Source organism: Hakea prostrata, chromosome 4, assembly GCF_041222555.1.
Source record: "Hakea prostrata isolate BN-2017 chromosome 4, UWA_Hpros_2, whole genome shotgun sequence".
In the NCBI taxonomy this organism is placed as follows: domain Eukaryota; kingdom Viridiplantae; phylum Streptophyta; class Magnoliopsida; order Proteales; family Proteaceae; genus Hakea; species Hakea prostrata.
Window position 1 is genome coordinate 48,822,093 of NC_142603.1, and position 25,052 is coordinate 48,847,144.

Genomic DNA, 25,052 nt, shown 5'->3' on the forward strand with positions numbered 1-25,052 from the left:
AACTTATTAGAAGTAAGTTCTATAAAGCAGCTTTTTTTTTTTTTTTTTGGGTGCCCCTTTTGTGATATAGTATTACAAAGAATGTTAGACACAGGAATATGTAAAATTATTATCTTATCCTAATAAAACACATGTTAAATGTCATCACCTTGACTACTAAACAATAATTCAGGTTCAAAATATTATAATCTTAACCCAGTTCTTATGGTGGGCTTAGACCTTCTTTGGATTTGAGGTAGGCTTACGCAAGTTCAGGTTGTTAGAGAACTACAAAGAGTCCCACACGGACTCTACCACACCAAATCGCAATAAGACCATAAGAAGACTTGCACCTCAAGTAAATCATTTAAAAGAGATCTAGTCACACTTGAGGATCCTTGTCAGAGTTTTATCTCAGACAAAATGCCTCAATAGTTGGATTCCTTCATGAATAGAAACTCTTGTCCTAAACGTTTAAATTCAAAGAGTTGTAATAAAGTAGAACACTCTTGTAGCATCTCATAAAACCATGTACATCTCAGTTATACAATACTACAAATACATAAAGCATCCTTTCCATTGTAGACGTAGGTTGAACATCTCAACCAAACCACGTTAAACCCCAGGCATCCCTCTCTCTTGGCTCTCCTACTTTGTATAAAAGAGCACTTTTAACATGGCATCGAACGCCTAGGTCAGTCACCCGCCTGTATCATTTCCCTCGTTCAACAACTCATTCTCTCCATCATACTAACGGAGAGCAATTATCTCATGTGGAAGAACCAATGTTGTGGACATATGGATTGTATGGGATCATTGATGGGATCGATCCATGCCCACCTCCTACCATTCCAAATTCATCAGCTACTGCTTCCAGTCAGGGACGGAGCCAGGATTGAATATTGGGGGGGTCGAATATGCCTGGGCCAATGCGGGACCCACCGTGGGTCCCATCTCATAAAATTGTATTATATTTTGACATGTGGGGCCTACATTAAAAATTTAGGTAAATTAAGCTGAAATTTTAAGCGAAATTTGAATTTCCATTAATAGGAATGAAATTTTAGTAAAAAATTTAAGGATAAAAAAAAATCAATGATTATGATTAGATCTGATAAAATCTATGGTTGAATTCTAACGAGATTCAAGTTGCTATTAGTAGAATCAAATTTTAGGAGAAAGAAAGAACAACTAAATAAAATAAAATAAAATTTTATACTTTATTAAATGAATATTAGAAAAATCGTGGCGAATGAGAGTGAGAGCGAGAGGAATAATTTGAGAAATAGAGAGTGAATATTGATAACTGTAGAGAAGATTTTGAAAAATTCCAATGCCTGCTAACTACTCCAATATTTTCTGAGACTGTGTGAGAAAAAAAGATAGAAGAAATAGGAATAAAAGATGAGATTCATTAGAGAATAAATAGGAATGAAAGTATGAGAGAGAATATAGGGAGAAATTTATGGATCGTGAGTTAGTTTTTAATTATAATTTAACCCTTTATTCCTTAAAAGTAAGGGTTTAATGATAATCATTTAATTATGATTAAGAATGACATTTGTACCCACCATCTATATCTTAGATTTTTATTTTTAATTTTTGGAGGGGGCCAAATAGTGGTATTTCACACGTAAAGTGAGAAAAATTAGGAAAATATGTAGGTATTTTTAAATTTTCAAAAAATCCGGGGGGCCATGCTCCTCCGGTCCCTATGTGGCTCCACCACTGCTTTCAGTCCTCCTACGCAACTCCTAAATCCAAAGTATGATCATTGGATTCGTCAGGATCAATTACTCATGTGTTGGCTTCTTGCTTCATTAACTGAGAATGTACATGCTCAAGTAATCGGCTCAACCAATGCCACAACCGTTTGGGATCGCTTGGGGAAACTTTATTCTACCTCCTCTGCGACACGAATTTTAAAACTTCGCCTCCATCTTCAGACCATCAAAAAAAGGAGGTAACTCAATGCATGATTGTCTTCTTAAAATTAACCCTAATGTTGATCAGTTAGATGCCATTGGCAAAACTCAAAAGTATAACAGATGAAGATCTTTGTTTATATGATTTAAATGGACTTGGCCCTGACTATGCTGCCTTTGTCACCTCTATCTCAACTCATGAAAATCTGATATCCTTGAATGAGTTAAGTGCAAGGTTGTTAACTCAAGAAATCCAATTGAAAGATAAGACTCCTTCTAGTGAATTACAACGCACTGCAAATATGACTCTTGGAAATCAGCCGACGACTACCCCTAGAAACATTTGACCTCCTTTCCCTACAAATCAAGGTCACTCTAATGGTCATGAATGAAATAGTAGAGGACGACCTTTTCAGAATCGTTATCCTCAGTCTCATTCTCATGATTATAACTAGGGATCTTCTAATCCCACTCCTGGATCTCAAAATATTACTAATGAGTTTTGTCAAATTTGTAATCAAAGAGGTCATAAGGCTTTATACTGTCGTCAATGATTCAATTATGTTTTCAGAGTGGATCTAATAATTTCATTTGCAGTGAATTTTTTGGCTTATGCACCATCCACTGTTGCAAATTCGATCTAGAACCTGATTCGGGTTCCACATATTATATGACTGCAAATCTTGATTCTCCACATGCTCCACAACCATACTAGGGTAGTTATCAAGTCTTAATTAACAATATATAGCACCTCCTTGCATACTGCTCATATTGGCAATGTTCCTATCTCTCCTTCTGATTCATTAGTTTTTCGTGATGCTTGCATGTTCCTGCTATTAAGAAAATTATGGCATTTGTTTCCTAATTTACAAAATGTTGTTTTTTATTTTTATCCTGACATTTGTTATGTGAAGGATCACATCACGGGGAAGTGCCTTCTACAGGGTAGGACCACCAATGGACTTTACCAGTTTGATCCATTTTTGCCCAGAAGAAAATTCAGCCTAATTTGCAAGCTTTTGTTGGAGAAAAATCTACCTTATCTCAATGGCATTCCCTATAGAGAGACCCTAGTTTTAAAATTGTTCAGCAATTAATTTCCCCTTTTGAATTACCTTTCATAAAAATAAATATTTGTTTGGTTTGTAGTGCTTCCGAACAAAGGAAGAGTCATAAACTTCCTTTTGGGCTCTCTTAAGTCAGTTTTTGAATCAGTTGCCTTGAGTAGTTTAAATTATGCTGCATCACATTTCAAACTGCCAATTTCTTATCACAATAGACTAAAAAGTGCCATCACTCAGTTTTATTGGGGCAATAATGAACAGGATCGGAAGATTTGTTGGGTTTCATGGAGAAGAATGAGTAGATCCAAAGAAAGAGGTGGGTTGGGGTTTAGAGACCCAGAACTTCAAAACAAAGCTTTCTTAGGCAAGCTTGCATGGAGATTATGGTCTCAACCTTCTTCTCACTGGGCTGCTTTCTTTAAACAAATCTATTATCCTCCCGTAGTTTCTTTGAAGCTAATTGACCTCTAATCCCTCTTGGGCTTGGAGGGGATCTTAGGAGGAAGTCCTAATGATGGCATCTTGTGGAGGATTGGAGTAGGGACAGTAATATTTGGGGGATAGTGGTTCCAAAATCCGGGTTTCAGCTTCTTCATCCTGCAGTTAGATCTAATCAACTTATATGGGTGGCTGATTTGATTGATCAAAATACCGAGTTTGGAGGGGATTTGATCGGAGTTATTTTCATCTGATGATGTTGTAGCTATACTCCACATAAAGCTTGCTTTGTTTCCTGGGAAGACAAGATGATTTGGGGATATACCAATCATGGTGCTTTCTCAATAAAATCAGCATATCATATGTTATGTGATTTGAGAGATAGGAAATTTCACACTTTAGTGTTGCTGAGCTTCACGGTGCAGTTCCTAGGAAGTATGGGTCGGTTTGGCAATGTAAGTTCCTCCCAAACTCCAAACTTTCATTTGGAGGGCTCTCTCAGGTGGTTTAGCTACTGCTGTAGCTTTAAGAAACAGGCAATTGCTGAATGATGCTAGCTGTCCTAGATGTGGTGTGGCTGAGGAAACTGTTGAACATATTCTCTTTCATTGTTCCATAGCTAAAGCTGTTTGGCACTCCTCCCCTCTTGGGTATAAAGTTCCTCACTCTAATGTCTCTCTCTCAGGTTTTATTCAAGATTGGAGTAAAGTTGGGAAGGATAAACAAGAAGTTCACAGAATCTCTTGTATTGCAACCTTCATTTGTTGGGAGTTATGGCAAGCCCGAAATAGGCTAATTTTTGAAGGAGACAAATCATTTCCTGGCCGTATAGTTCAGCAAGCTTTAAAAGAAGTCAAGGCTCATATAGAGGCTATTCGAGTGGTTGAGGTGAAGGCTAACCTTGCTGCTGCTGTGAGTAACTCAAACCTATCTTGGAAGCCTCCCCCTAAAGGAGTTATGAAGCTAAATTCAGATGCTGCCCTCAAAGACAACAGAGGAGGTTTGGGTTATATTTTGAGAGATCACAAGGGAGTTTCTTCATGTGCGGTCTCTGTCCCTTACTCCTTTTCTACACCTCTTGAGGGAGAAGCTTTAGGAATTCGTGAGGCTCTTCTAGATGCAGCTGCGAAGGGGTTTGATCATATAATGGTGGAAAGTGATTGTCAACAGTTGATCAATGCTCTTAATTCTAAAGTCCCTACTTCTGTTGATATTTTGAATATTGTAGAGGATATCATCCACCTTTCTTCTTATTTTATGGATTGTAGTTTTCACTTTGTTCCTAGGGGATGCAACACTGTTGCTCATTCTCTAGCTGGGAAGGCAGTTACCTTAACAGGGAGGACTAACTGGCCAAATTCCACTACTTGGTTGTTGGATCTTTGTAATTCTGACACCTTGTCATTTCCCTGTTCTTTGAAATGAATGTTGGTTTACCAAAAAAAAAAAAAAAAAGGAGGGTGTTTGGGGGCCCTTTGTAGGGTGGTGTTTAAAGGTTTGGGGGCGTTTGTTATTGGGGTGGTTGGGGGGGGTGTTTTTTTATGTAATCTTTGTTGATGCTTTCAATAGATTTATTTGAATATATCCTCTAACACTTAAGTTTGAAGTACTTGGTATTTTTCAAAAATTCAAGTTATCAGTTGAGAGTTTATTTGGCTAAAAATTCAAATGTTTTCATAGTGACTGGAGTGGAGAATATCGTATGGAATTAGGGATACGGAAAAGGTTAAGTGTTTTAATTGTAAAATTACAATTTATATCTTTTAATTTGGTACTGTACTAATTCGGTACGGTTTCGGTACGTATCGACGGTATGAATACCTAAAATCGGAAACGTACCAAAGAAATTTGGTTTCGGTACGGTACGATACCGTGCGGTTTTAGATGGCGCGGTTCAGTACGGTTAAACGGTTTTAATACGCAACCAACACCCTTAAGTAAATGTAGACTCGAATAGTCAAGCCACAATAAAATTTTTGTATTGTGGGTCGTGTGAATTATATTTAAATTTGCATACTTAATCTCGTATTTACAATTAATTGAAAATTTTGGGTTAATTCACTAATTGTAACCTATTCACTCCCCCCCCCCTCTAGGTTGCATTAAAACTTTAAATTAAAGTTGTCAGTCTTTTCGGAGATGCAAATTGGACAGGGTGCCCTGATGATCGCAAGTCCACAAGAGGTTATGCAATATTCTTGGATCAAAATTCAGTCTCCTGGAGCTCCAAAAAGCAGGTCACAGTGGGCTGATCCAATACTAAATATGAATACAAGGCCCTTACCAATACTACAGGCGAATTGACATGGTTTCAATCCCTGATCAAATAATTATGGATCTTCTTATCTACTCCACCAATCCTGTGGTGTGACAACATGTGGGCCACATATCTTATTGCCAACCCTATTTTTCATGCTTGTACGAAGCATATGGAGATTAACTATCACTTTGTTTGTGATAAGGTTTCCAAATGCCTACTTGAAGTTCGTTTTATGTCTACTAAATATCAACTGGTGGACATTTGTACTAAACCACTTTCACATCGACAATTCACATTCCTGATATCCAATCTCAACATTACATCCTACCATTGAGCTTGTAGGGGTGTATTAAGGATCAACAAAGAGTCCCACATAGACTCTATCACAGAAAATCACAAGATCATAAGAAGACTTGCACCTCAAGTAAATAACTTAAAGGAGGTCCAGTCACACCTGAAGACCCACCCTTATCAAAGTTTATCTTAGTCAAAACACCTCAACAGGTGGATTCCTTCATAAATAGAAATTCTTATGTATCCTAGGTGTTTAAATTCAAAAAGTTGTAACACAGTAGAACACTATTGTAGCATCTCTATATAAAGCCATGCACATCTCAGTTTCACAATAATACAAATATATCAACATTCTCTCCATCCTGGATATAATTCCTGTTCAAAAATATTCTTAACTCATTCTCAGGGTTGGCCTAGACCTTGTTCAGACTTGGGATAAGTGAAAGCCATGTTCGAGTGATCAAGACAATGCTTAGTACAATCTTGATCTTTTCCCAAGTTGATCTCAAAAATGGAAAAGGAGATGCCACCATTCACGTTTTCATTTCCCTTAAATTCCTATATAAAAAGATATGAATGATAGAAATAGTGATAAGAGATCAATCTCTTTTGTCAGATTTTGTAAGGATTCCTTGCAAGATTAAAGAGGGTCATCTTAGAGATGTTCCATGTGTTAAATTTCAATCACGGGTCTTAATTAAGGCATTTCTTATATAATCATGGTTCTAAGTATTATATGATATCTCTTAATAAAAGTGATAGTATCGGAACCTTGTGGAGCAGCTTTGTCCGCTTAAGCAAGATTCCGATATTGAAACCTTGTGGATGCAAAAAATCCCCCCTGGAAGACTCACCCACCACAGCCAGGTGTGCGACCCGGGTCAAACACCGGATTAGTCAAGGCAAAGCCTTGGAACCGGGTTGGCAACCAAAAAAAAAAAGTGATAATATCGGTTTTGCATTAATGTTACAGATATCAATAGCAAAATGATACTACCATGTGGCTTTTAAATACAAATTTAAGAGGTAAAACAGGTAAAAAACTCACTTTGTTAAAAGTGCTTTAGACTTTTAATAATTGATGATACGAAATCCTGTTCGGCCTTCTCAGCTCAATTCCTGCAAGAACGTGCTAGAGCTGGTTGGTCGAGGTATGCCTCCGATGAGCAAGTTAGTTGCCAAGGAGATGTAAACTCAATTACCTTCAATAATCTAAAGTAACTGATCTCACCAAAAAACTTTCCCTCCTCTACTCGCTCGTAAAGTTTATATAGTTGATATGATAGAGTTTGATCGGGAGTCAAATTATGGATGAAAACATCTAATCCCATAGGAGAAATTGATTCCCATGAATGATATAAACGAATAGGCACCTTCCCTTTAACTTCCACTTAATTAAACCACGTGTTTTAATTTCTGAACTACAAGAAAAGCTTTGTTATTTTTATTACTTGATTTTTGCAACTTGTGGTTCTTTCTTCCATAAGTGCTGATTTGATGAATCCACCGAAATGTTTCTTAAGGAACATTCTTTATAAAGATGAAGGGTGGGGGAAGAAGAAAGAAAAAGAAATTTAAAAACCCCAAAAAGGCAAAATGAAATATTTCCGATTTGGGCAACAAAGAAAAAGCAATATGCCCTCACAAAACCTTCTATAAATAAATTAAAATTGGAGCTAAGGTTCCTCACAACAAAATCCAAAGTTAGTTTTAGAGCTTCTTGATCTATCATCCTTCTACATTGTTGCTTCTTAGTTCAATTTTTCTCTTTGAGTTGTGATAATGGAGAGATTGTCAATGTTGGCTAGGGCAAAGCCAGTGGTGATCTTCAGCAAGAGCTCCTGTTGCATGAGCCATAGTGTCAAGATTCTCATCTGCAACTATGGAGCCAACCCTTTGGTGCATGAGCTCGATGAAGACCCTAAAGGAAGGGAATTGGAAGGTGCTTTGAGGAGCTTAGGGTGTAACCCAGTTGTTCCAGTTGTGTTCATAGGAGGACAATTGGTTGGTGGAGCGAATGAGGTCATGGAGCGTCAGATGAATGGTACCCTTAAAAATACGCTCATCCAAGCAAATGCAATATGGATTTAATATATACAGGTTCTACGACTCTAATTAATACCATGTTGGAAAATAAACTTTATATACTAAGTTTTTTTTTACTTCTGTATCTAGTAAGAATTGGTACCATACCTTCCATTTATAATTAATGTATTGTAGCTTTTGTATTTTTTTTTATTTTTTTTTTTTGTGTGTAAACTTTCTTTTATATCATTACTAATAAAGTTGTCGATTTCTTTAATGATGGAAAAAAGATGCAGAAAAAGAGAGCTTTATATGTATCCCTCAAAAATCATAATAAACACGAGGTATCCCCTCAAAAATCCAAGGACCTTTTTGATGTTTATTGCTTTGAGAAACATAAAAGAATGTGTCTAGTGAATTTTTAAACACGAATTGAAATTTATGAAAATTTTTACTTTGAAGAACATTTTTTATATAACAACAAATGTTGTTTTTTCTGCTATTCAAAATAAATGTTGGTTGCAAATTAGATTTAAGTGAAACAATTTCACAGATATGGGTATTCATGGATTTTGACATCCGAAACATAAGAACCCTACTCAAACCTTCTCATATTATGATAGACATTTCCATTTGTTATTTTTTCAACCTTATAGATAAGATAGTTTAGTTCTTCATTTTCCTATCTCCGGTGAACCCTAGCCTTTATTTTTGTGAAAAGAGTCTTTGTTCTTTATCTTCTCTATCTCCAATTACTACAATAGAAATAATATTTCTACTTTCAAAAGTCAAGTTTTATCAAACACTATAAAAGTGTTTCTATTTCTAAAAACATTCAAAACTATTTTTGGTATTTTTCGAAGCAAAAACACTTGATGGATTACCAAACAGATTCCAAACCTTAATTTTTCTTTGAATTCTAAACTCTCTTTATTTTATTTTTTTATTATTTTTTTTTTTTGGATAAAATTTGAGTTCTACAATCAATCCATGGAAAGATAATAGCTGCCAATCCATTTTGTTTGTTTCTCTTTAATTCTTTGACACAGACTTCAGAAGAACTTGGACCCAATAAAATTCGGACGGAAAAAAATCTTTTGTTATGTACAACAATGCTTTTTTATACCAAATCAAAAGCTGAGATTTAAAACTTGATTTTAAATTTGAACTTATAGTTTCTTTAATTTTCCAGGTTATTATTTGATATAAACGTGCAGGTGTGCACAACAAAAACTATGCATAACAAATGAAGTTTTCCCAATCCGGACACCTAAACCCAAACAAATCTCTCATTCAAAATCCACCACTTAATGCCAATGCATGGTTCGTTGAGTGGTAAGAATCCATACTTCTTAGTGGAAAGTCATGGGTTCAATTCTTGCGGATGGCATTTCATTTCCAGTATTAAAAAAAGCACCAATACCAAATAAAATAAAATAAAATAAAATCCACCACTTAAATCAAATGTTGTCTTTTTTTTTTTTTTTTTTTCAAGGATTATATGAAGTGCTAAATGAATAAAATTTATTGGTGCACACTCTGCGATGTAATTTTTTTTCTTTCTTTATTTTCCAAAGATCAAATCTCTTGGATGTAGTTTGGTAGTCACATGATTTTCTCTTGGAGTAATGAAAGGACAAACACTTCCTTATGTCAGATGATTCCCTCGGCTATCCTAGCGGTTGTTTCGTCTGTCTTTTTTTCTTGTCTCCTTTAGATGGTTTCATCTATTTTGGAAACTATAAAGCGACTCCACCTTTTTATTGGCTCAATTCTAAAAAGAAAAAGTAGATTGAGATTGAGGAATAACAAAATTATATAAAAATAAGTTTGGGAAGTTCTTAACCACTCGTTGAATTACTCCTAAAGTTAATGTCATTTCTTGAATTATCTAATTTATTAATAAAATTATGTACTATTCATTAATTTTTATTTACTTTTAAAAATTATACCATTTTAAAGGAAGAAGACAGTAAAAGAAGAAAAAACAATAACATATTCATTATCATGAAGATAACAGAAGACGAAGACGAATAAGCGTCTGGTTTTCATCCAAGAGTATTCTTGTCTTTTTGAAAAGATTAGCTTAATTTCAATACTTAACTTTGATTTCCTAAAAGCATAGAGTGTCATTGATATATTTTTCCTATATAGTGAGTCTAATTTATCTTTAAGTAACTCAGGGGGTGACATTAATTTTAACGAAAAACTCAAAATGACACTAAAAATTTTCCAAATAAATTTTCTATCTATAAAATTGTCTTACCCCTCTTGGTTGTAATGGCATTAAGATGGGGAAAAAAAAATCATTGCACGGTAGTGCACTTTTATCCCAAATAAAAGGTTGTCATTAAAGGTTTAATTTTGGATTTAAAAAAATTCTTAGTATTCTTTTAATTTTTAAGTTTTTTCAACTACTTATTTGGCATATAAGTGCATTGCTGTGCACTGCTATGGATGAATATTTGACACCTATTTTGTCCTTCTAATTAAAGAAACCGGACCCTATTAAGTAATATATTATCTTAGGATATTTCAAAATTTTTAAATAAATAAAAATTATCATATCATCACTTAACTAATGGAATTTAACAATTAAGAGCAACAATAATTACATCATCACTTAATTAATAGAGTTTAAGAGTTAAGAGCACCAATAATTACAGGTAAAGTTCAAGATTGAATTAATAATCATTAAAAAAATGAATAAAATATTAATTAAGTTATAGTACAAGAAACAATAGTAATTATCTCTTACTGAGATGACATTTTCACAACGAGATCAATCTTGTCTGAAAGGTTGCATTGGCCTTGCACTAAAAGTTTGGATCAACTCCCCGAACTCTTCTCTTACTATGCAATTTGTGTACTACTAAAACTTTTTTTCAAGAACTCTGCAACTTTCAAGACCCTGATTGCCGCCTCCAAAGTTCGCACTGTTTGAGGCAAAGAGGCTCGCCTAGTAGTCTCTCCGCCTCCCAGATCTGCCTCTTCTCTCCCTCCCTACTCCTTTACCGGATCTGCCTCTCTGTCTATTTCTCCATCTCCCGGCCCCTTTTCCCGACTCCGCCTTCCATCTCCCGTCTTTGCCTCTCCCATCTCCGCCTCGCCTCCCCGCTTCTCTCCCTCCCGTCTCTGCCTCACATCTCTCCCGCTTCCCTCTTCTACTGTTTCTTCTCCCATCTCAACCTCGCCTCTCTCCCGTTTCGCCCATCTCATCCTCCCGTCCTTGCCTCCCTGCCTCCCGCCTCTACGGCTTCTCGTTTCTTCTTTTCTTCTCCTCTGATCCTCTGCCTACTTCCACCTCCCACTCAGCTCTTCGCCTCCGTTTCCCTCTCCCCCATCTCCACTTCAATAACCAGATCTAGGTTTCCCCTTAGCTCTGCTTGTTTGTTTTGTTGTTATGGTTGCAATACTTTTTTTTCCCCGTTTTTTTACATAACTGTTCATTTGGTTGTTGCAGTTCTTTGTTGCACACTGCAGAACAACTCCATCTCTGGGTACAAGTTCTTATGCGTCGAGCTTGACAAGTATGTCTATACGGCAGAGCCGGATGGCAGGTCCAAACCTTCTCCGTACTTTCGCTGCTACCATCGCTACAACTGTAGGAATTCTGTGTCCGCCTTTGAGACGTGTTGTATGTCCCCCTATGTGGATGTTGGTAATTTTTTTGTATATTTGTTCTAAGGGTTTTGTGGACGTGATCCATATTGGGCTTGATCCAACCCTTACTCTAGCTGGCCCTGTCTATGGCATGTACGATAATTTGGTCATTGTTCGTTCCTTGGTTCGGTTCGAAACTTGTGTACTCATGCAGTTATGTTTGTATTTTTTTTAGTTATCGTGGTTTACAAAAAAAAAAAAAAAAACCTATCTTTTGTATAAGCTCATGATTACTAGAAGTGTTTGTTACTGAATAAAGGTGGGAAAAAAAAAAACAACCCTTTTTGAAAAAAAAAAACTGATGCATTTTGTATAACTCTCCCCCCACATGTAGGACATTTTTTTTTCCCCCCCACCTTTGCAAACCGCCGATTCTACTTCCGAGTTGTTTTATCAAATAAAATATGTATTGATAAGGTGTTTACGTGCTCTTTGGACAGGGAGGTGATCCATGCTCTTGCATTGACCCCAAGCCCTATGAACTAATTTCTCCCTTTGTTTAGTTTTGTAAACTCATATAAATTCCAAAAGAAAAATAAAATTTTTTCTACCCAAAAAAAAAAAAAAAAAAAGTAAAAGAGAGAATTGAATGCATCGGTGACAGGGATCAGTAATTAATGAGAGGATCAAACGGTCAGAGTTGCCTCGTCATTCAACCAATCAGTCACTAGTCACTGTGTTCGTCAACGCGGGAAGCGCTCAAGTTTAAAGACTGGAAAGTGAAAACGATTAAATACTAAACAAACACCAACGAATAAGACAAAAACTAACCCAACCAACGTACACCATTTGCTATCCTGCGCACTCCCCCACTCTCTCTCTATCTCTGCTCTTACCGCATTTTACTGCTTCTCCGACACACTGCAGTCCCCACAGTACCCTGTCTCAGATAAGAACACCAAAACGATACCTCAGAGCTTTCTCAAGCTTTTTCGTTTTCCCCCAAAACTAGAAAAACAAATACCAACGAAAATCCAAAATCATTACTTACTTTATTTCTCCTTTTCACTACTAAAATCTCACTCTGTTCTTTAATCTCGATTGAATCGCTCGCAACTCAAGTGTTGATTCTGGATTTCTTTCTGTTAAAGGTAATGCTCGAAAGCTTGTTAAAAAGTTTTTTCTCCTTTTCATTACCAACTTTTTCCTTATCTTTTTGGTTGAGGCAATAATTTCTTTCCTAGATTTCTTGTTTTAGTAATGCAGCTTCTTATCTTGTTTGTGAAGGTTTACATGTTAGGGTCTTAGTTGCAGACTTGCAAAACAGTGTGATACGAACTGATATAGTGTTCTCGCGGAAGCTTGGGAGTCGGAACGACAAAAATGTTTGGTTTTTCTCGAAGGCGGATGAAGATTGGAAGGTAAGATTTTCATTTTCCCCCATGACGCTTAACTTGGATTGACACATTGCATCTTCTCATATAGCTGGTAATGTTTGATAGAGATTTAATTCAAAAACATTTGTCGGTGTCGGTGTCGTGTCGATGGAATACTAGAACTTCACGGCCCATCCTAGTTGCGTAGGTTAGTAGGCTTGTGTTCCGCAATATTTCTGCCAAATGCTTGGGATTTTTCTAGGGCAAACCTGAATCCTGATGAGGGTACTGGTGAAAATCGAGATGGCGGCCAAATAAGCTGCTCTATGATGGCAACTAAAAAAAAGCTTCTTATTAAGTAATTAGGCAGATATTAGAGGAGTATATGAAAGAAAATGACTGCAAGATTAGTAAGTTCACTGCAAGATTAGTAAGTTCCCTCTTCCCTGACACTAGAAAACCTTATTCTGCTTGAAAGTGTCAGTTGGTTTTGATTGGACTATGCCCCGACCCAAAGAGGAATTTGCCTATGAGGGCACCATCTGATGTTGTAGATGAACATACTAAGGAAGAAGTGGAAAATATCACAAAATATGGTTCCTAATCAAACCCAAAAGAAAGGGGAATATTTTCAGTTAATGCTAAATTGATGGAATGTAGGATGGTTTCGTTAATGTGGAAGCCAATTATACTGCTCCTCGATTTCATTGATTGATGTATCTGTTTCATTCTGATATGAAATCAAAGAAGTTATAAGTGTGATGACCATTTCTCTTTGCTCTATAAATGTCATTCTTCAGGTTGAAAGTCCAGCTTGCAGATTCTACTCAGGGGACAGGAAGTCCTATAAGACATGCTAAACGAGTTGGTCAATCCAATGTAATACTTATTACCTAGTTACAGTTTGCTCTTATTAGTAAGTACACACATTGAATTATGGTGTTCCTCAGGTAGAAAACATTGCTCCTGCAAGCAGTCATTCTGATGAAAGCCATTGCCAATCTTCATCTGCTGAGGCTGACGTTAGTAGCAGTACATATGGAAACTCTGATAAGTGGATGGTGTTGTCAACAGCTGGTGACAAACCGACACCTCGGTTCAATGTGATAAAATATTTCTTATTTCTTGATCTTTGTGATTCATACATTGCTTCAACAAGCTTGGGCATTAATTCTTCTGCTAAGATCCAAACTTTTATTTGATACCCACTCCCCAAATAGCATGCAGCAGCTGTAGTTGGAAACAAAATGGTGGTGGTTGGTGGTGAATCTGGTCATGGATTGTTAGAAGATGTACAGGTAAAAGTAAAACATGTAAACTCTGTAACAAACACTGTTGCTTGTCTATTTCAGGCCTTGTCCATGGAGGCCTTGTATTTTTTTTAATTTTAAGGTGGTGGTCAGAGCTTGCCTGCGGATGAAGCATATTTTATGCAGAAAACACTTAGGAGGAAAATTTTTATTACATGCACATACAGGAAGGTCTGTGTATCAAGTGTTAAAGGTTGCCTCGTTGGACACCTTTGTAGTTTGCTAGGCACAGGTCACCCAGACAAATGCTAATTCCTCTTGTTCAGAAATAGAAACTTGTGTATTTGATAACATGGTTTGAATTTCTGTCTAGGTGCTTGATTTTGATAAATATACCTGGGCTACAGCTTCATCAAAGATTTACTTGTCACCTACTAGTTTGCCGCTGAAGATTCCTGCATGCAAAGGTCATAGTCTGGTATAATCCTTGTGGCTCCCCTAGACCAATTCCTTGTATCATATGTTGTTCTGTATTCTTCTTTCATTGGTGGCCATTTTAGGGTATTTCATACTGAACTGTCATATGGAGTAAGTGTTGTGTTATGTTTTATCAGATCATATGATAGCATCAACCCCAATCTTGGCTAAGCCATGTTTGTCTTTATTTGATTATTGAGTTATTTCCTGCTATTTTTTTATATGGAATTTTAGTGTTTTGGCATGATTTTTTATGATGAAAGCATTTTCTTCTACTTTCTTTCACTAGGTTTCTTGGGGGAAAAAGGTACTCCTGGTTGGAGGGAAAACTGAACCAGCGAGTGAAAGAATTTCAGGTAGTTTCCCTCTCTTTTTTTTGGGTGGGGGGGGAGGAGGAGGGGGGGGGTAGATTGCTCTTTGTATTAGCCAGAGACCTATTGGCTGCTATTTTCGTTCTTTTATTTGAATGTAATTTGTTTATTTTTCGTTTCTGCTTTATAGTGTGGGCATTTGATATAGAAACAGAATGCTGGTCAATCATGGAAGCTAAAGGAGATGTCCCGGTATGTCATCATTTTTGAACTTAGAACCCAGAACAATAGAACAGCGAGCATTTGGTCGGTGTGTTGATGTTGTCTTGTCATTTGTCTGGTCCCTTTTCCTGTAGACTACTGGGATCAAAGCGATTAATTAACTGGTATCTTTAGAGGATAATTCACGTTTTTTTTTTTTCAATCTTACATGGTTGTTGAATCATGCTTATGTTTTCTCAGTTTTGACTGTTTGATTAAGATACTGTGTATTGGACACCTACATGTTGTGTTTTTCTCTCTCTTTCCTCCTTCCTGTAAAATGAACTCCCTCCATGCCATCATTGTTCCAAAACTTGTCAAAATTTTGTCAGTATTTAGAGTATTTTGGTGTGGCTGAAACTGAATGCCACTTTGAAATGGAAAAAAAAAGAAAAGAAAAAGCTCTATTTTGTTCAGAATTTATAGAAATTTTGGAATTTTGGTTCAAAATCTTGAAAATTTTGCCTTTTCTAGATGCACCTTTAAATAGCCTACTGTGTGTCTATAACCTTGGATACGTACTTACAGAACAATGCATGTCAACTTGGACTTTCAGTGGGATGATCCTAGTCAACATTATAGTTGTCCTTATTAGTGTTTATTAGGTACTATACAAATATATTGGGACTTTAGCAGGGTGTTGATGTGATGGTGTCCTTGAAAATTATGTAATGAGTTATTATTAATCTTTGACATAATGTTGATTTATTTCATCACTTATTTAAAACTTTAAATTGCTTTACATTTATTTCTTTTAGTACTTGAACAATACGTAAACATGTACTGTATGAGGATTTGATGTATAATGCCAATCAAGGTTGTGACTTGTGAATACAAAACACCAACTTAGGTAACTATTTTTGCAATATGATCATTTAAATGTTTAATATAGCAATAAAGTTTTCATGAAGTTCTGGGCCTTAATTTGGTCTGCAAACCACCAAAAGGACCCACCGAAACTTGGCAGTTCAATACCGAATTACAGCCAAGGCACCTAAACAAAATGGGTTTTTGATTCACCCAAAAGGGGTTTTTGATCCTTGCTCACAATAGATGTAATGAAAAATGGGCACTGATGGATCTCACTAAGGCATGGGACACATGCTTCAGGACAGAAAATACTATCCATTGCTATACTTTTAAATTCATATAAAGCTGTAGGGGTGCCTCAGAAACATGGTCTAAGTACTTAACTTCATGTATGCAATTTATTTATGATTAAGTATTTAACTGTGTTTGAATTGATTTATTATGGTGCAACTCCCAGTTTGCATTCTTCTTTCTAATGCTTTTGCAGTGACATCACATCATCTGAACTAAGGATATCTGTTGCATGGTCATTTAGCAATGAATTTGAAAATAACATGTGTTGCAGGTAGCTCGCAGTGGTCACTCTGTGGTTAGAGCTGGCTCCGTTTTGATCCTCTTTGGAGGTGAAGATGCCAAAAGGAGGAAGCTAAATGATCTTCATATGTTTGATCTGAAGTCCCTGATGTGGCTTCCTCTCCACTGCACGTGAGTATTCTCACCTGTCAGTACATGGAATGTGGCATTTGGTCTCTGGCAATTGATTACACTGAAAACCTCTACCATCTTTTCCCCAAAAAACAGATCCAAAGTAGTACAATTTTTTTTGAATCTTGTCGTTGTTTATATCACTTAATGTATTTGTTTCTTTATCTTCTCTTTCAATCTTGAAGACTATTGATTGCCATGTACTCCAGTTTGTTGCATTCATTTACAATTTGGACTGGTTAAATGTATTTATGCAGGGGAGCAGGACCATCACAAAGATCCAACCATGTGGCAGCTCTTTATGATGATAGGGTTCTCCTAATTTTCGGAGGATCATCAAAGTCAAAGAGTCTGAATGACTTGTACTCGCTCGATTTTGAAACAGTTAATAGTTAAAAAACTTGATTTTCTCTTTTCCGTTCCATGACACTAAATCTATGTCTGCAACTCTATATCTGTTTTGTTGTTGTTAAGAGAATGCATCTTGGTAAGATGCATTTTTCTGATTTATGAAGTTGTCTTTGTCAGATGATATGGTCAAGAATTAAAGTTCGAGGTTTCCATCCATCACCAAGGGCTGGTTGCTGTGGAGTTTTATGTGGAACCAAATGGTATATAGCTGGGGGTGGAAGCAGGAAAAAACGTATGCTTTAAATATTAAAGATAAATAAATAAGTAAAATACATCTGCAATTTTTCATTATTTTTCTTCATCCACAATGGTCTGGCTTTTTACTACTTGCAAACTATATGCATGCCCAAATGTCCTTCGTTGGCCATCTAGCCACTTTTTGCACTTTTTTAAATAAATTTTGTTGGCTGCTGCTTGATTTGACTCCCTCAGACCTCCCAACTGTTGAGAAATTATTATTAGGCTGCACTCATGGATGGTGGTTAGGACCTTTATGTTTGTCGAAGTTGAAGTCATAAGGACCTTTTTGTTTGTTGATTATTCCAGATTCGGCAAATCTGAATTTTGGTTCTTTAGGGTCTCATAAGAGGCAGGGTTTGGCACAGTGGTTGGTAGACCATGGTTGTAGCCAGAGGTCAAGGTATCAGAACAGTCTCTCCACAAAAATTGCTGGGGTTAGCTGCTTAGAACAATACCTCCCCCCAGGACTCTCCTTGTGTGGAAGCCTTTGGCACTGAGTTCGCCCTTTTCAGGGACTCATAAGCAGAACTTTGAAAATATAGCTTGCTGCTTACTTTTGCATGCAGATCTGTATTAGCTTATGGTCTGTTTTTACTTAAAAGTAGGTCACGTTGATATTTGACCAGATGAGGATGGATTTTGCATTTTGTATTTACTAATTATGGAATCAAGAGCCTGACAACTTTGCATGCATTAAACTTTCTTGATCCCATTTCTGGAATGTAATCCTATACAGAGGGATGTAGGTGTCACAGATTGGCTCGGTTTTCATGTAACGAATGTAGCTAAACAAGTAATTGTGTACTAACGGTATTTGATCTGTACTCACTGTGTTTCTGAGCGCTTATGCAGGTGCATGCATTTCCATTTGTTCTTCTGAGTGTTAGTGTGTCTTTCTCCATTCATAAAGGTTTATTAAAAAAATATTAGGTTTCCTGGTTTGGGTATGTTCAATGTGGGGCAACAATTGAGTTTCAGATTTTAGTTTTGCCATTAATCCAAATATGGCACAACACAGCCTTTGTATTCTTAGTGAAGGATGTAACTCCTCGTACATATGGACATAAATGTGATCATGCCTAAGCATCCATACCTGCGTAGGTCACCCGAAACTATCCCTCTTCATTTGCCATGCATACTGCACAACCAACACATCTATAGATTACTCACCCAGTATCAGTAATTGATCATGATATTAGAGGTTTAAGATGAGGGGGCCTTTCTTTAAAGAACAGTGCACCTCTCTAATCTTATCTTAAAGTTGATGGACGAGGCATAAACAGTATCAATCATCATCATAATTGATTAACCATCAAATGGTTTGTTTTGAGTTGTCCCAGTACTTATACTGATTTAAGAAATAGATCTGAAGTTCAATGCTTTTCAGGATCTACAAAAGTCAGAAACTGCAAATGAAATAAAATGTAATTCACTTTCGGACCCCGTCTTTGCCCTCTAAGCTCTTAAATGTTTACCCTCTTTCAGATTAGGTACTCCTTCCCCTTCATGATTTGTCTACATGGGTCTGAATATCTTTCTTGCTGCTTGTTTCATTTCACCTCCATTTCTTGTTATCTATGTTGAGTTGCCCATACTAACTAAAGTGGAATAATGCTTTTCAGGACATGCTGAAACACTGGTCTATGATGTTCTGAAGGTTGAATGGTCTGTAGCTGTTGCATCACCTCCTTCTTGTATTACTACTAACAAAGTAAGCCAAGTTGTTTGAATTCTCATGATACTATTACAACTTTTATAGCAAAGTCCCAAGTTCTGTGATGCAAATCTTCATGCATGTGACCATGTTTCATTTCCATCTATTGCCACTGTGTCCTCTTACATAGTTACATATACTAAACTTCATGTCTTGGGGAAGACACGTTTAGAACAACACTTGTTTCCTAAAGTTGCATATTTCGGAGAACTTGTTCTGTTGGTGGGTAGTGGTGGTTATTTCATTTTGCAACTAGAAAGTCCCTTCAGGCTTTTTAAAGTTAGTGCTGTAATATTTGATTCTTAGTTTATGAAACATAATTACTTAAAGTTGTTGGCAGTTCCTTACGTCCTTAGCATGATGGTTGCAAGAAAGTTAAACTCAGTGTTCATGCTCTGGTTGGTTGGGAAGGAAAGATGAATTTTTTATCCACTGTGAATTTTATGAGAACAAGGAGTATTTCTTGGTTCTCTGGTCTGAGGTTATGAATGAAGTGGTTTTTAATAGTGCTATTTGGGGTTGGGTTTGGACCTTGAAGTTTGACCCCTCAGTCTTAGGGAAAAGAGAGAAAAGAAATGGAAGACAACTGAAACTATGTGTGAAGAGGTTACAAATTTTTTAGATGTCTCTTTGTTGTGCATAATGAGAATGGGAGCTTTCTGTTACTACAGAAGGAAGCTATAGGCTGTGTTCTGTATCCAATATTTCCCTAGAATTACTATCATCTAAATATGGCCAAAAAACAAAGTTCTGCTTCTATTTTTTCTATACCAAAACAGAAGGCCCATGCTAATCTCCTAGGCTACAATATTTGCATCCTCCACGGTCCCCAAAACACCTGGGCTGTACTTTTTTATGTTGAAATGGATTTATGATGATCCAAAAGAGGATCTCCATTGCTAGTTTTGTTGTTTCATCTGTTACCTCCAATTTGTGGATTCAGAAAGCTTTCTTGCAGCAGCTGCAATGATGGAGAAACCATGTAGAGGCTCTCGTCTATATTGGTAGCATTTTTGGGGGATTAGCTTGCTCTGTAAGGAGAGAACTTCTATGGAGCAAAGTAGCAGGCAGCCCTCAGCCTCCGGTTGTTAAGTGAGATGCATACCCAAGATCCTTGATGTTGATATGCATCTGTGATGAGCTTGATATACAACAACAAAAAGTCTTCTTCCAAACTAAATAGGGTCCACCACATGGATCCTTGCCTTCCAACCAACTCTATATGAGGCCATACTAGATACAACGCCTAAGCTATGCATATCCTTTCTCACCAATTCTTGTAATGTTTTTATGGCTCTGCCCCTAGTTTTTCTATTTCCTTCAATCTGGATTAAATCACCTCTCCACAGAGGGGAAATTAAAATCCTTTGTTGAACATGGGGGTGCCGCCTCAAATGACTCTCTCATAGTTAATCATTTATTGGAACTATCATGGTAGCTCTAATATGATCATTCCTTACTTAATCCTTCCTAGTTTTGCCTCAAGCCATCTTAGCATCCTGATTTTTGCTACACTAAGTTTTATCTTAACAGCCTAGTATTCTGCAACATACATCATAGCTGGTTGTATGACGGTCCTATAGAGTTTTCCTCTGAGCTTTAAAGAACTATGTTGATCACACAAGACCTTGGATGCATCTTTCCATTTCATCCAACCTATTTTAATTTTTTTAAGAAATCTCATCCTCTATATCATCTTTTTTATTTACGATTGGGCCAAGGTATCTAAAATAATCGCTGTATGGAATCTCCTTCTTATCAAGTCTCACCACCTCATCATCCGTCCGATCATGATCAAAGTTGCACACTAGATATTCCGTCTTTGTTCTACTTAGTTTAAATCCTTTTGATTCCAAAGTTGTTCTCCATGATCTAACTTGGTATAGTCCTTACTTATGTCTCATTTACCAAAACACTATCATCAGCAAAGAACATACACCAAGGAACCTCATTCAAGTACGAGGTCCACCAGAATTTATCAAAAGTAAATGTGCATTGACCTCACTGATTGACAGTCCTAATGAAATCAGTTGAGGAGGCTGCAAAAGCATAAACATTCATTTTCCAGCCTCCTTTTTGTGGCCTCTAGGAATGAAAATGAGTTCATATCAATGTTGATTTATCTAGCCCAGTTTTAGCAAAATGCACTAGTAGTTCACATTAAGGGAGGGACCCATGGTAATGGAACAGGTCCTTTGGCTGTAGCTGAAAATTCTTTGTTGGGTTATGCCTGTTAGGCACTTTCTCTTCTTAAAATTGGCTTAAAACTTTACTTCGGACTTTTATTAACACTTCTTTCCTGCTTTTTAAAAATCTGTCAGTTGTATCTTTGTGGGATTTCGCTCAATTATTAAACACTGTTTCTTTTTTTTTCTTTCTTGGTAGAAGACTGATTCTGTTCTTTATGCAGGGATTCAGCCTAATGCTTATGCAGCAAAAGGAAAAGATTTTCCTTGTTGCATTTGGGGGATTCAAGAAGGAACTGTCAAATCAGGTTGAAGGACAAATTAACTTTTGTTTCATCCCCTGCATCCAATGGATGCATAATTTCAATTATATGTTTTTTTTTATGCAATGACTTCTGTACAGGTTGAAGTGTTGATCATGGACAAGAATGAGCAATCCATGGAGAGGCGATCTACACCTGATAAAGGTTCGGATTCATTACTTTTTGAGAATCGATCTTGTGCTGTTGATTCAGTAGCCAGACAGAATCTAGCATCTGCATTGGAACAGCATGGCTCTGGAAGGAAGTCCATCTCTGGATCCTTAAATGTTAACCCAAACCTGGTCTCCAGTAATGTTTCACTACGCAAGCAGTTAAACAATGAGGAAGAATACAGTAATACTCTTAAAATGGTGAAGAATCTTGAAGATGACAGCTTTTCTCCTCAAGTAAGGCACTCGAGCCTCTAATGTTGAATGTTGTGATTACTTTTGGACGCTTATATTGTACCTAAAGTTTCTGATTCTATTTAGGGTACTGTTGATTGGTAGCTAGCTGGCATTCCAGAGTTCAATATCTATGTGTCTAGCCGAGCTATACTTGCCAAAAATTTTGAATGAACACTTTAGGAAACACACACACACACAGAGACAAACACAATAAAGCATGCATACACAGCACCTACCCGTAGATAGATGGTGAGTTGGCATTTTCAGGTTGTTACTTTGCTGGTTTCCATATACTGACCAAGTTAGTGCTCTGAGATTTAAAGCTATATTGTCTTGTAAAATTACTTGCTTTTATGTTCACATTTATATTGGGCTTATCTGTGTTGTTTTGTAATTTCTGTTTTTCCCAAGTCTAAAATTTCAAAGTTACTGTTTCAGGCAATGGAGCAGAGGGCCAGAATACCAGATACAGGGATGCCAACTGATATTGCTGGAGGTATTTCCAGTCCAGAAGAATTGACTTCTAAATTTGATTCTGAGAATTCTAAATCCCTCCAGAGGCAAGTAAACGGAAACTTTCTGCCTGACAATGGTGGTGCGCTGGGCCTAGAAACAGATGGCAAGCCAGCAGTTATATCAGTTCCATCAAATATCTATCAGATGTATGAATCCAAAATAGCTGTTTTGATAAAAAAGAATGGGACTCTGGAAGGACAGCTGGCGGCTGCATCAGCTAGCCGAGATGCTGCTGAGAAGAATTTGTCTTCTGTTTTCAAGAGTAGACAGGATATGGAGAAAAAGCTGGCTGATACAATGAAGGAAATGGAGTTACTGAAAGAAAAATTGGCCAGCTTAGAGCTTGCTCAAGAAGAGTCTAACAGCCTATCAAATGTGGTACATTCTGACAATGTTCGGCTGGAGCATGATGTGGCTTTCCTTAAGGCAGTTCTGGATGATACTCAGAAGGTATAGTAGATATTGCATGCATAGATTACTTTTTGAAGCCATTCATTTGTTTTTCTTTTCTATTCACCCAATGAGATGCACCAATTAATTGGATTATGGGACACGTGATGCAGGAGCTGCACTCAACAAGGGGTGTCCTTGCAGGAGAAAGAGCAAGAGCGTTCCAGCTACAGGTATCATTATAGTTACATCTTTTTGAGAAAATTGTGAGTGAAGTATCCTAGGGATTGTATGGAAAAGGGGAAGTTATGTGCATGCAACAAATAAATCTTCAAACCAAAAGCCAGAACTTTTATTATTATTATTGTTTTTTTGGGAATGGCAAAGATGTGATCTTAGCCACCAGGTATATAGTGAGTCATTGGTGGTTATCATTCGGTAATGTAGATATTTTTACTGTAGTACCATTCAGAATGTGTGGATTGTTTACTATAGTCTTACTGTGTCATGATAAAATGCTTGTTTGAGTGTTCTGGGTCTCTAATTGCTCTCTTAAATTTGTTGTCTGTGGGAAGGTGGAAGTCTTTCATCTCAAACAAAGATTGCAGTCTCTGGAGAACCGTGCACCAACACCCAGGAAACCGTTTCACATGTAGTTACCTGATGTAATATACACAGCTAGACAACCAACCATATCCCCCTTCTTTGGCACGCTTTAATGTACCTCACTGGGGGATTCTCGTCTGGAGACATTTTGTTTGTATACTGTGGGAGTTACCTGTATATATACCTAATTTAACTGTCATCTCAACATGATGTCAATTTTGGTTGCCCTTCTTTTAGGCTTGTAAATATCAGAAACAGTGAAGAAGGTAAAGCTTGTCCTTCAAGGGTGGCACCTTCAGAACATTGTCTTTAGTTCAAGTAAGTATATCAGTCTGCTGTTCAATTATTAGATTGCCTTGTTTTAATAATCTGGTTTTGTACAGTCTTGTGAAAGTAGAGAATGAAATAAGGTGAAAATTTCCAGAACTCAAGGTCTCTGACAACATATCTGGGGTGACTCAAAATTGCTTCTTCTTTTTTCAGCTTTTTCACACTTTTGATAGATACCTTACTTCTGGGTCACCCACCAATCAAAGCCCCTTTTCCCATTTAGACTTTAGATAGATAACTCCAAAGCTTTACATGGCAAAGAAAGATAAATGGACTTGAATGGGTTTATGTTATCAAACTGGGTTCCAGTTTGTTCAGGTTTTCAAACCATGCTCCCAAAGTTTCCAGCATGCTTTTGACCCTTCGACAAAGAAAGAGGAAGGGTGAACTGTTGAAGTGAAAGCCCAGAAGCTACCAGAATATGAAAGGAGAGATTTGGAAAATTTCAATGCAGGCATGTTGGTGGGTCTATTTTAGTTTTTCTTCAAGGTTAAACACATTTCAAATGCTTTTTTATTTTAATATTTTTAGTATTAAATAATATATAAGATATCAAATTCATTAGTAATTCAACAAATTTGAGACTTTAAAAATAATATATAAAATCACTATTCAATTCTATCAAATATCCCGTTTTATATTGGCACATCCAATGTATGGTTTTGCAGGTATAATGGGTTTTACTGTACACTTTTCCAAAGCTTTGGTGAGAACAAAATCTTTGACATGGACGCATGGACTTATTTGGTGATTGTTAAAATTAATTTAAATATTTAAATTTTTTATCAAAAAATTAAATAGGGTAAATATCACTTACCTCCCATCTTTTAACTTTCTCGGTTAAATTTAGTTTTTACCGTTAAATATTTTTTTTTTAAATCCCAAACTACCTTTGGCTAAAAATATTTTTTATTTTAAACCCTAAATATTATTGTAATCACACTAATAGTTAAAATACTATATTACCCTCAATTAAAATAATTGTTAGAAAACCAAAATAGGCATAATTAAAACCCAAATTATCTTTAATTATTAAAAGTCCAACCTACCCCTTTTTTTTCAAAATATTATTTATCAAACAACTAAAAAAACCCAAAATAGTAGTACGTGTTTAATTTTATCAACATACCCTTTTTTTTAATTGCATTATTAATTTTATTACGTATTTTTTT

At 36.5% G+C, this 25,052-nt stretch overlaps 2 protein-coding genes and 1 pseudogene across 2 annotated transcripts; all 3 read left to right on the forward strand.

Moving 5' to 3' along the window:
• Window positions 1-764: 764 nt before the first annotated feature.
• LOC149019298 (uncharacterized) lies at window positions 765-4,831 on the forward strand. Its single transcript, XM_089154079.1, has 2 exons — window positions 765-855; window positions 3,909-4,831. The coding sequence occupies exons 1-2, from the start codon at window positions 765-767 to the stop codon at window positions 4,829-4,831; spliced, it is 1,014 nt and encodes a 337-aa protein (XP_089010205.1).
• Window positions 4,832-7,742: 2,911 nt separating this feature from the next.
• LOC149019299 (monothiol glutaredoxin-S2 pseudogene) lies at window positions 7,743-8,051 on the forward strand (annotated as a pseudogene).
• Window positions 8,052-12,493: 4,442 nt separating this feature from the next.
• Window positions 12,494-24,384, forward strand: LOC149019300 (Galactose oxidase/kelch repeat superfamily protein). Its single transcript, XM_089153320.1, has 17 exons — window positions 12,494-12,739; window positions 12,876-13,009; window positions 13,765-13,843; window positions 13,915-14,067; window positions 14,185-14,262; window positions 14,588-14,692; window positions 14,981-15,047; window positions 15,193-15,254; window positions 16,639-16,778; window positions 17,036-17,162; window positions 17,307-17,421; window positions 19,052-19,140; window positions 21,554-21,637; window positions 21,733-22,038; window positions 22,477-23,004; window positions 23,118-23,177; window positions 23,520-24,384. The coding sequence occupies exons 2-17, from the start codon at window positions 12,972-12,974 to the stop codon at window positions 23,598-23,600; spliced, it is 2,112 nt and encodes a 703-aa protein (XP_089009446.1). The 5' UTR covers window positions 12,494-12,739; window positions 12,876-12,971; the 3' UTR covers window positions 23,601-24,384.
• The last annotated feature ends 668 nt before the right edge of the window (window positions 24,385-25,052 follow it).

What these genes read in the sequence shown, in the direction of transcription:
- LOC149019298 (XM_089154079.1), top strand. Translation starts at nt 765, where the DNA reads ATGTTGTGGACATATGGATTGTATGGGATCATTGATGGGATCGATCCA. An exon ending in TTCATCAGCTACTGCTTCCA is followed by an intron (nt 856 to 3,908) that starts GTCAGGGACGGA and finishes GGGCTCTCTCAG; the next exon opens with GTGGTTTAGCTACTGCTGTA.
- LOC149019300 (XM_089153320.1), top strand. Translation starts at nt 12,972, where the DNA reads ATGTTTGGTTTTTCTCGAAGGCGGATGAAGATTGGAAG. An exon ending in AAGCTAAAGGAGATGTCCCG is followed by an intron (nt 15,255 to 16,638) that starts GTATGTCATCAT and finishes CATGTGTTGCAG; the next exon opens with GTAGCTCGCAGTGGTCACTC. An exon ending in ATGACAGCTTTTCTCCTCAA is followed by an intron (nt 22,039 to 22,476) that starts GTAAGGCACTCG and finishes TTACTGTTTCAG; the next exon opens with GCAATGGAGCAGAGGGCCAG.